The following is a 12,558-nucleotide window of genomic DNA, read 5'->3' as shown; positions in this document are numbered from 1 at the left end:
GGAATATAGGCCTAAATCTTATAGCTCTGATACCATGTAGAAATTTAATGTATAAAGAGAAATGATTGTATTATTGATTGTTGTATGTTCGTATACAATGACTCTCCTATATATAGAAGAGAAAAAACATATTCACCTACCACACTCAACTCTCACCTAACACACTTACATCTACCTACCACACTCAACTTTCACCTAACACACTCAACTCTACCTACCACACTTACAGATTGGCATCCCTCACCCTGCGGGAAGGTATAGAATAACTCATTGTTGCCAATCTAGAAAGATATTGCAAGTCCTCCATCACACATTCCATCGTCGGGCCATCTATTTCACCACAACTACCTAAGAGTCACACACTTGCATTACTCTTACTAATGGATTTATTATCTTGGACCACAAAGACCCCAGTCGTGCTTCTATTTTCCATTCGTTCATTCTTTCTTTTGTTTGTGTATGGTCTATTGTTTGTGTTTTTTTGAAGACTTATTCGGAGGCTACTGCTCTAGGGATCCAATTCCTCTCATTTCTTTTGTTGTTGATCTCACATCGGGAGCCGTAGCGAAAGAAATAAGATAAGAGATCTTTCTTTTGTTTAGGGTCATCAAATGAGAGATCTTCCTCCGACTTTGTGAAATCAGTCAAGTGAGGGGCTACCCTCAACTCACATCTCGGCAGAAACTAAAAAAATTGAAAGAAAAATTATACAGAACAGTAATAAGTCTACCGATGCTTTATAGGACAAATTGTTGGGCTATTAAGAAACAACACATTCACAAAATGAGTGTAGCTAAGATGAAGATGCTTAGATGAGTGTGTGGTATGACTAAGAGACTACGAAAAACAGAATTAAAATGGTAGGAATGGCACCAATTGAAGATAAGTTGATAGAGAACAAACTAAGATAGTTTAGTCATGTGCAACAAAGACCTGTAGATGCAACAGCCAAGAACAGTGATATTATCACTATAAATGGAAATATTTGGGGGCAGGAAAGACTTAGATTGACATGGGATGCAGTAGTAAACAAAGATATGAATTTAATTTAAATGGCCATATAGCCCTTGAAAGAGTAGAATGGTCAAGGAGGATTCATATAGCCAACCTCACTTCATTGGTTTGGGATACAGGGCTTGGTTTGCTTTAGTTTGCTTTGGTTTGCAGCAGCAAGTCAAACTTATCGTACTTGTCATCAAAATCAAGGTCCTACATTAGATCATATTGTACAATCAGATTGCGGATCGTATCATAGAATCCAATTGTGTGGGTTTATAGGATCATATTGTAGAATCAGATTGCGGATCTTAAAATCCTATGAAAAATATCGTAGAGTTAGATTACGATTGTAAGATCCTATGGAAAAGAAAATTTTCACAATAATTAATTTTGATAAGCATTTATTAGAAACTATACACAAAATAAGACTAAATTATGCCAAAAAGAAGTGGATATATTGTAAAAAAAAAAAAAAATATGATGTTCCACATAAATTTTAAATATAATTCTAAATACAATAGAAAACTCAATAGTAAAGATTTTGTGTTTTATCAAAAAAGGTGGAGAAGAAAAGTTCCATAACATAATACTTTGCACTCCACATGAGTGCATAAAAAGAAAATAAAAAATAGTTAACATAGTCAAATTTAAAAATAGATTGACAACTCAAGAGAATAAAGAAATAAAAGAAAAAAAATATAGCTTTACATGTGTCATAAAATTAAATATATAATTGCATTCTACAATTGTAAAATAAAGGACAACTTTGGATACCTTCAAAGAAAATAAAAGAATAAGAGCTAAATAATGTTAAAAGATAGGCGTAGAAGAACAAAAGAAAAGAAAAACAAAAAAGGGTTGAAAAATAATACTTATCATATTTTAGTGTATGTAAAAAAAAATAAAAATAAATAAATAAATAAATAAAGAGGAGAGAAAAACATAAATAGAGTAAAAGAAAAAGGATTCTTCAAGAAGCCAAAACAAAGAAAATGGGACAAATAGATCGTAAGCTATTTTATTATAGAGAGAAAAGAAGAAAAAAATAAAAACAACCGAATAATATACTATGCAACAACAGAGGGGGCAGAGAGATGCAACAAAGCATAGTTGGAGATGAAATGAGTTTGTTTTTTTCCTAGTTTGTTTCAAAATTACTGCAATATTTGAATGTTTGTTTCCCCAGTTTGTTTGTCTTAGTCTAATTTAATTTACAGGCAAAATCCATTTTATTTTTATCCCATTTTTATATAACTTGATAGCATTTTACCCCTCCGTTTTTTTCCTAGTTTGTTTCAAAATTACTGCAATATTTGAATGTTTGTTTCCCTAGTTTGTTTATCTTAGTCTAATTTAATTTAAGGGCAAAGTCCATTTTATCCCATTTTGACATGACCCGATAGCATTTTATCCCTCTATCTTTTAAAAATAGCCACATACCTCCCATGTGATTTTGGGCTAAACTACTAAAACTACTTTTGCCATCCAAACTAACAGAGAGTGTCTCACATGCCTATTGCAAATGGGGAAGGAAAAAAAAAATTAGTCAAAGTTAAATTTCAATGTAAAAAGACGAAATTAGCCTTGTTTTACCTTTTTTTATCTTCTACCTACCTTAAAGCCTTATAACCCAAACCCACCCCTTCTCACCACATAGTGTATGTATGAAATTATATAGACACAATAATTTATTATCACAAAATTACCTTAATCTAATTTTTAATTCTAAATTTTAACCCAATTTCTCATTTAATAAGATTTTAAATTAAACATTTATATAGATAACAATTAAACCATAAATTAATATAAATACCTTAAATTTATTATCAAAATTAATCATCAAACGACTTTAATCTAACTTTTAATTTTTAACCCGATTTATTATTTAATAACATTTTAAAATAAACATAAACATACATATATATATATATATAACAAATTAAATCATAAATTAAACTAAACACCCTAATTTATTACCATAAAATTACCTTATTTAATAACATTTTAAATCACACATATACATATATATATATAAATTAAATCATAAATTAACCTAAATAACTTAATTTATTACCATAAAATAAAATCATAAAAGTACCTTAAATTAATTTTTAATTTTTAACCCAATTTATTATGTAACAACATTTTAAATTAAACATGTAAATATATATACACATATATATATTTAACAAATTAAATCATAAATTAATTACAATGTTTATGTTAAAATCCACCTACTCTCCACCTACTTCACCCACTTAAACCTACTCCACTAAACCTAACCCACTACACCACTACCACCTCCACTTCACCTACTCCTTACCTACTACACACTCACCCTCTTCTATATATAGGAATCATGAATCATTGTAATAGATATCAATATACAACAATCAATAATACATACAATTTATTCTCTCTCTATTTCTCTTTATACATTAAATTTCTACATGGTATCAGAGCAAGGTTAAGACCTTAGTATTTCTCGCTTCACCGGCGGGCGGCAACCTCGCCTTGGCCGCCCGCCGGACCTCAACCTATTCCGCTTATTTTCTACACATACCTTGACTTCTTCAACATTTTCTTACACCCCTCCTCCGCTATGTCAGCGGCGGCACCCGCATCATCGTCTAGCCTCTATCGCCGTTCACCTCGCCTCTCACATATTCGTGGTTGTACTCTTACTCGTCGTCGTCGTTGGCGTTTCTGGCACTGCTTTTCTGCTCGTCACTGCTGTTTTTTTCCCGATTTGCTCTCTCTCTCTTAGCCATGGATTTGGGTGTGGGGTGTAGAGCTGTGGCTCTGTTGTTGGTAGCCATGTTTGCTGGCTTGAAGGTTTCAATGGCAGCAGTGTACAAGGTTGGGGACTCCGCTGGTTGAACCATCATTGGGAATATTGATTACAAGGCCTGGGCTGCTTCCAAGACGTTTCATGTTGGAGATGTCATCATTTTCGAATACAATTTTCAATGTCACGTGTTGCAAGTGCCTCACAAAGAATACCAAGCCTGCAGAAGTGTAAGACAGTAACATGCATCTTCACATACAGCTTGGGTAATGTGTAACTATCAAAAGCACAAGCTTCTTGGACATCCCTCTCTCTCATCTTTTCCCACTTTCAAACCCACTTTAATCATATCTCTCCTTTCTCTTAATTTATTTCATCCACGTTCTTTCACCCTTTTCTTTTATTTTAATATATATATATATATATTTTATTATAATATATTTTCCCTATCCCTTGTCAGTAAGCATCACCCGTTTTCCATTCTCTTATTATTATTTATTTTATATTCCACCAAAAAAAAAAAAAAAAAAAAAAAAAAAAAAAATCTGCTATTTTTCTTATCACCCATCCACAAATATTTTTCTCTATTTTCTTTATCCACAAATATTTTTCTCTATTTTCTTTATCCATTATTTTCTTTTATTTTATTTTTCTTATTAAACAAAACAACACCACAAAATAACACCAACAACATTCCACAACCTTATCATTTTATTCATATCAGGGGATCAACCCCGATCACACTTTTACATAAAAAAAAAAAAAAAAAAAAAAAAAAAAAAAAAAACCCACACAAACAAAAACAAAACTACCACACCCACAGTGAGATTTTTCTTCTCTACTCAGCCGCCGGTCTTTTCTTCTTGCCTCCGTCCTGGGTGGTCCTTGCCGGTGTTGCCTCCGTGCTTCCTAGACCACCAAGCAAGTTGCCTCCTCCCTGCTCCTCCACTACAGCATACGGTGGACCTCCAAATCGGAACATCACGGTGGCCTTCCGCTTCAGCTCCTTATTTTCCGCCTTTAGCACACTTAACTCTGCTCGCGCATCCTTATACATGCGTTGGAGCAGAGCCAGTTGGGCGTTTAACTGCTGCACCTCATTTGTCCTACTCTGCAGCCGGTTCGACAAATTTGTAACCGCAGTCATGGTTTCCACACATGACTTCAATGTATACTGATTGGCCTCCACATCCGACTGCACTGCCATTCTTTGCTCCACCGACCGCATCGGAAAGTTCAACGGAGCAAAACCAGAGGTGTTTGGTTGAGGTTCACGGGCCTCCGCACCAGTTATCTCTCTTGTTGACTCGTTGAGGTCGGGAAAGAGAGTGAGTAGACCACGGGATGAAGAGGCCATATTCTGGGTAGCTGAACGGGAAGAAGAGGCCATGTTTTTTGGGTTGCTGAGTGTTTCAGCGAAATAGCAATTTCAGACTGATAATGTTCGGAAGGGGAGTGTTTCAAGATTTGCAGCTCTTAGAGGCAATCTCTCAGAAAAACGAATATCTCTCTCAGAAAATGAAGAGTTTTTCAGAAGTTTTTTCCCAGGTTTTTTTGTCTTCGCTTCTGCCTCAAGCACAGCCTCCGCATTGGTTTATATTGACACTGACAACGCGGCCGACACGCCACTCTGTCGCTCACGTGCCTCGCCGCGTCTCCGGCTCACCTTTTGATGGCTCGACGCTTTCTGTCGGGCACGACTTTTGATGAAGTGGGCGCGCCTTTTGAGGGCGCAACTTTTGATGGCACGTCTTTTTATGGATTGGGCACGCCTTTTGATGGCACGCCTTTTGAAAGATTGGGCACACTTTTTGAGGGTGCGACTTTTTAGGGGTCCGACAAGACTCTGTAAACTGTCCCGACATTGATTCCGGTTAGCTCCTTCATGGGTCCGACAAGACTCTGTAAACTGTCTCGACATAGATTCCGGTTAGCTCCTTTATGGGTCCGACAAGACTCTGTAAACTGTCCCGACATTAATTCCGGTTAGCTCCTTTATGGGTCCGACAAGACTCTGTAAACTGTCCCGACATTGGGTCCGGTTAGCTCCTTTATGGGTCCGACAAGACTCTGTAAACTGTCCCGACATTAATTCCGGTTAGCTCCTTTATGGGTCCGACAAGACTCTGTAAACTGTCCCGACATTGATTCCGGTTAGCTCCTTTATGGGTCCGACAAGACTCTGTAAACTGTCCCGACATTGATTCCGGTTAGTTTCTACAAGGGTCCAGCAAGACTCTGTAAACTGTCACAACAACTGTCACAACATTGTCTGCTACAACGGTCCGACATGACCCCATAAACTGTCTTCTACATTGGTCTGACACAATCATCCAGTGTCTTCTACACCGTTATGACACCACCATACAGTGTCCTCTACATGGTTATGACACCCCCATACAGTGTCCTCTACAACGTTATGACACCACCATCCAGTGTCTTCACCAATGGTCTGACACGACCATACAGTGTCTCTTATCCTCTTTTATTTTTATGTATTTTCTTGTTTTGTTACTCTCTCCAAACTCAAGTTGGTTAGTTCCTATCCCCCTTGAGTTTGCGGGGGGCTGTTAAAATCCACCTACTCTCCACCTACTTCACCCACTTAAACCTACTCCACTAAACCTAACCCACTACTTCACCCACTCTCCACCTACTTCACCCACTTAAACCTACTCCACTAAGCCTAACCCACTACACCACTACCACCTCACCTACTCCACTAAACCTAACCCACTACACCACTACCACCTCCACTTCACCTACTCCTTACCTACTACACACTCACCCTCTTCTATATATAGGAATCATGAATCATTGTAATAGATATCAATATACAACAATCAATAATACATACAATTTATTCTCTCTCTATTTCTCTTTATACATTAAATTTCTACAGTTTATATATATAGGGTATATATACATCTATATCATAATATCTAACTAAAATTAAAAATTAAGTTTTTAAAAAAAAAAAATTGGTAAACTCTAGATTCTTTAATGATTTTTGTGTTAAGTTTTTTAATTTTTTTGCTTAGTCATGAAGGTAAATTTATTTATTATTTACAAATAGAGCCAAATGTAGAAGAAAACATAAAGGATATAATTGTCTTTTTATTGTTTACATTAATGGAGTTAGGGTTGCATTTTAGTCCAAAATCACATGACGTGTATATGGCTATTTTTAAAAGACGGGTGTTAAAGTGCTATTGAGCAATACCACATGGGTGTAAAATGGATTTTGCCCTTAATTTAATAAGAATTTTTTTATTTATTTATACCACGTAAAAATGGTATTTAGGCAACAAATACAAAATTCATATAATGAAAAACAATGTTTAAAATTTGAATCAAGTAGGATCAGATACGGATCAAGATTCCATGATCCAATAAGATTCAACTTTCAGGATCGAAAGATCACACGTACAAGGATTACACGATCCCTTGATCCTACCTACAAGGAATTTTCTACACAATCCAAATCAATTTTGCCCAAACGGGTCATAGTCGTCAGATCCAGATTAGGATTCTAATAACCATATGCATCCTGATGAGACTGTGCTAGACAATCTGTACCCAAGCATTACACACAAAGATGCCAAATAGATCAACAATGTATAATAGAGGGATGTGAAAAAATCAACAAATTTGACTGATGTTAATGAAGCACTAATGTGGAATGCGTGCAATGATGATATTTGAGCAAAAAACAGCCGTGCCATCATAAGTTTTAGAATAATGTATGTACACATAGGTCTAGCGGCTATCTCTATGAAAATCAAATCAACCAGGAAAGAAGATCCCCAAACCTTGTAACATATCATTGTCACACTTATTTGCTACAACAGTAAGTTAACACTGACCTCAATTTTCACAGGTAAATTCATCACCTATAACGGGGCCTTCAGATAAAATAAATCAGTGTACAATTCTTGGGCCAGACCAATTCTTAAATTTGAAGAAGTGTCGGCATATCCAATTTTTACAACATTTTGCTTCCATCTGTATAAAGAATGATGTAAATCGAAATTTTCACAACATCCTGAACCCCCCCAAGTAACTGAATGAACACACAGTTCCTAACTGGAACTTAAATGTCCTTTAAGGTGCCTCAGGTAGGCATCAACCAGTTAATTATACTCATAGTTGTCAAATCGTGTATCAATTTTTTATTTTTCTAAATCGTGTATCATATCGTTAGTGTTGTGCATCGTAAGATACTTTAACACATTTAAAAATAGGTAGAAAAATAAATATTTATACAAAACAATAACTTGTGAAAATAAAACACTAACAATGTATAATTCTTTAAATTGCAAAAGCATAGGTATTTATCAAAAAATATAAATAAATAAATTGCAAAAGCAAGCAAAAGCAAAGCTCCTTAAATTAATTACATGCTATCAATACATATTGTCTTCACAAGGCAGATATCAATAACGCAAAATACTTAATACCATACAATAAATATGTTAAAAGGGTTGAGAAATAAAATAAAAAGTATCATTCTCATCTAAAAAATACTTATTTTTAATAAGTTCATAAAAAAAATTGACAATATTATTTACATAAAATAATTTGAATTTTTTTCAAAATTTCTAAAGAAATTTAAGTATTTATGTAACATGCGTATCATATATCGCATTATATATTGTATATGTATTTTAAGATATATTTAATTTAAGATGCGTATTAATTATAGTATTGTTTACCTCCGAAAAGTATCGAATCGTAAGATACTGACAACACTTATAGCCAGAGACTCGAAACAGGCAGCCTACTTTCTAACAGGAGTGAACATGAAACAAACATCAACTATATATCATCTACGACCATCTCTACCTGGACAAGCACTCAACATCCATCAGCATTGTGGTCATATGGCACTCATTTCATTAGGCTAAGTTGTCGATTCCTTTTCCACATGGCTCTTCCAGCCGTCAAGGTAGTGAAGCTTTTCAACTATGCCTAAAAGCTCTTTTGGCTGCATTCTGCACCCCACGCTTGAAATGATTTCTCAAAAAACAAGGATCCACATCAGCAATCACAAAGTGATCATAGAACTTTTTCTAGGACTTACATTACCAAGCACCTTGGTTATCATCATGTTGGTTCTACCCAAATTGTCTGCTCCATGTTGTTCAGCTTAGTATTCCAAGCTAAATACTAATCGGCACACAATTGTAGCCAGGAACCATATTATCCCTCTTTAATTTAATTTTATTTTTTTCCCTACTAGAAAACATGCATTCAATGCAGAAGAATAACCCTATGCAAAATTACTTTGCAACTACAGCAATTAAACTAAGACAAAAGTAGGCCTACTATAGCTCCTATAATTGGAATCTGCAAGAACACTTTTCAAACAGAAAAGAAAAAGGGAGAATTGAAAATATCAAGGACCAAGAAGCCATTCTTTCTAGTGTGGTTACTTACTGCTTAGCACCTAGCACATGTCCTTGACACTTCAACAACTCCACGTGTCCTCTACAGTTGACACAAAATCACATGGTCCACCATGTGTCAGCCACAACAGGGCATGTGAACGGATATCCTGAACAATTGTGCTTCAGTGCTTATACAGCTGAGCAACTCATGAGGCAAAGGACCAACAGCACTTGGTGCGCACTTTGGTCTCATTAGCCTCAAGAGAAACATAATGAGGCACTTTGTTAATCATCTCATAGGACACAAGATCAAACTAATACATGGGGTCTCTTGTCTTAGGCAGAAGCAAGGCTTAGGACTCTTGGTTAAAAGACAACCTTGCTATGGATTGGTGGGTAGAGAGGCAAAGGCTGACTATGGCACTTCACCCCACATGGATTCAGTTGCCTTAGGCCAATTCATAGAGAGAGTAGAGATTTCTCTATACTTTTTTGGATCTCCTAGAACCTTCTACAAACTTGGATCCTTGGCCTCTGAGGGTTTCCTTAAAAATTAAGCACATGGAGCCTCTAATTGTTCATAAAATTATGAACTACTAATTATTGCCACTAAACACACAACTGTTCGACGCTCCACTGTCACTCTATCTCATTGGACTGTTTCCTCTCCAAAACTCTTGTGTCTCCAACGTATTTTGCCACTGGCCCATTAAACCACTTTTACTCACCCACACCTACAAGCATAGGCAACGTTTAGCCAATGATTAGCTACTAAGTCATTGCAACATATTCATCATTTTTGGTGTTAAAATTTACCATCACCTACCACCAATTTACCATCACCTACCACCACCTACTCCTCACCTACTCCTCACCTACTACACTCACCCTCTCCTATATAATGAGCCACTCACCATTTGTAATAAATACAACAACATATAACAATCAATAATACAATTCTCTATTTCTTTTTATACATTGAATTCTAACATGGTATCAGAGCAAGGTTAACAACTTAGTAATTCCGCTTCACCGGCGGACGGCAACTTCGCCTTGGCCGTCCGCCGGACAAACCCAAATTTCCTTAATCTCTCTCTCTCTATCTATCTAAGCCATGGCTCTGCAACTCTGGGAGACCCTTGAAGATGCGATCACCGTCTACACGGGTCTCACTCCAGCAACTTTCTTCACAGGTCTCGCTTTGGGTCTCGCTATCTACTATGTTCTCTCCAGTCTGTTTGGTTCCTCTGGTAATAATCAACGTAAGAGTTCTAGGGAGTTGCAGGAGGAGATGCAGCCTCTTCCCCCTCCTGTTCAGCTTGGTGAGGTCACTGAAGAGGAATTGAAGGTCTACGATGGTTCTGATCCTAAAAGGCCTCTTCTCATGGCGATCAAGGGTCAGATCTATGATGTCACACAGAGCAGGATGTTTTATGGACCCGGTGGCCCATATGCTCTATTTGCTGGAAAAAATGCTAGCAGAGCTCTAGCAAAGATGTCCTTTGAGGAGCAAGATCTAACTGGAGATATCTCTGGTCTTGGTCCATTCGAACTCGACGCGTCGCAAGATTGGGAATACAAGTTCATGACCAAGTATGCGAAAGTTGGGTCTGTTAAAAAGACAGTACCAGTGACTGATGGGTCATCGAGTGGGGAAGCTATCGAGACAACTGACCGCGATGTTGATGATCAGCCTACAGACAATGGTCCATCTGAAAATGCAGCTACTGGAATCACAGAAACCGAGTCTGCTGTTGATGCCAACAAAGAAGACTGAGGAATGTTGTTATCCCTACCGTATGAAGTGAAAGTAATGTCTGGGTTGCCTCTTTTTTGGTGGGTCATTGCTTGCCATGTTGATCATAGCTATTTCTTTAATCAAACCCATACCCACTTTTTGATCAGGCTACTCTAAAATATTATCCCAAAACATCCACCACCCACGTTCTTTCACACTTTTCTTTTAATATATATATATATATATATTACAATAATGCACCCACTCATTTCTTTATTTGTTTTTTCTTTTACTTCCTTTACCACCACTCACCCATGTGACCCACGATGCTCAGATTCTCCAACCTATACTTTTTCTTTTCATTACACTCTTGTTCCCCACTTTCTTTATTTTATATATATATATATATATATATATATATATCTTTTTTTATTATATTATATTTAAAAAAAAAAAAAAACATCATCATCTCTCCTCCGTTTGATTTCAAACTCCATTATTTTTATTTATTTTCTCCAAACCACTTTCCTTATTTCCCCCATCTTTCATTTTTGATTTCACATATATTTTTATTATTTCTTCCTTTATTTTTCTTTCACATTATTTTTAATCTTTTTCCAATTCCATTCATACCATATAGCTTTGCACACCAAACCATATTTTATTCATCTCAGGGATCAACCCCGATCACAATTTTACACAAAAAAAAAAAAAACAACAACAACAACAACAAACCACCACACAACACCAAATGCTTTGTTTTCTTTTCTGCAGCCGGCCACCACCCGACCTCACTTCTTCGCCTATTCCGCCGGTCTTTTCTTCTTGCCTCCGTCCTGGGCGGCTCTTGCCGGTGTTGCCTCCGTGTTTCCCAAACCACCAAGCAAGTTTCCTCCTCCCTGCTCCTCCACTACAGCATATGGTGGACCTCCAAATCGGAACATCACGGTGGCCTTCCGCTTCAGCTCCTTGTTTTCTGTCTTTAGCACACTTATCTCTGCTCGCGCATCCTTATACATGCGTTGGAGCAGAGCCAGCTGGGAGTTTAACTGTTGCACCTCATTTGTCCTGCTCTGCAGCCGGTGCGACAAGTTTGTGACCGCAGTCATGGTTTCCACACATGACTTCAGAGTATACTGATTGGCCTCAATATCAGTTTGCACCGCCATTTTTTGCTCCACCGACCGCATCGGAAAGTTCAACGGAGCAAAACCAGAGGTGTTTGGTTGAGGTTCACTGGCCACCGCACCAGTTATTTCTCTTGTGGACTCGTTCAGTTCTGGAAAGAGCGTGAGCAGACCACGGGACGAGGAGGCCATGTTCTGGGTAGCTGGACGGGAAGAAGAGGCCATGTTGCTGAGTGTTTCAGAGACGGGTTGGTTACAGAGTATTACAGCGTTTCTCTCTCAGCAAAGGAAGAGTTTTTTCAGAGGATTTTCAGAAGTTTTTTGTCTGCCTCAGCCTCAGCATCAACCTTGGTTAAATAGCCAAGGCAGCCACGCGCATCATGCGCCGCTCGGCGCTCGACGCCAACCTGGACACACCTTTTGATGGCACGCCTTTTGATGACTTGGGCACGCCTTTTTAATGGCACGCCTTTTGATAGATTGGGCACACCTTTTGAGGGTGCGACTTTTTATGGA

At 37.3% G+C, this 12,558-nt stretch overlaps 1 protein-coding gene and 1 long non-coding RNA gene across 2 annotated transcripts; one reads left to right on the top strand and one right to left on the bottom strand.

The window, feature by feature from the left end:
- Nucleotides 1–5,787: 5,787 nt before the first annotated feature.
- Nucleotides 5,788–6,689, bottom strand: LOC145792613 (uncharacterized). Its single transcript, XR_014332142.1, has 2 exons — nucleotides 6,460–6,689; nucleotides 5,788–6,398 (listed from the first exon to the last, which is right to left on the bottom strand). It is a non-coding gene; the product is annotated as an uncharacterized LOC145792613 (long non-coding RNA).
- Nucleotides 6,690–9,974: 3,285 nt separating this feature from the next.
- LOC114287999 (membrane steroid-binding protein 1) lies at nucleotides 9,975–12,501 on the top strand. Its single transcript, XM_028231498.2, has one exon. It carries the CDS (start codon nucleotides 10,292–10,294, stop codon nucleotides 10,952–10,954), a length of 663 nt encoding a protein of 220 aa, XP_028087299.2. The 5' UTR covers nucleotides 9,975–10,291; the 3' UTR covers nucleotides 10,955–12,501.
- Nucleotides 12,502–12,558: the final 57 nt, after the last annotated feature.

This window comes from Camellia sinensis, chromosome 6, assembly GCF_055761805.1.
Source record: "Camellia sinensis isolate YWXY chromosome 6, ASM5576180v1, whole genome shotgun sequence".
NCBI classification, from domain to species: domain Eukaryota; kingdom Viridiplantae; phylum Streptophyta; class Magnoliopsida; order Ericales; family Theaceae; genus Camellia; species Camellia sinensis.
Note: the sequence above shows the minus strand (reverse complement) of the source record. Positions and strands in the feature narration are given on the sequence as shown.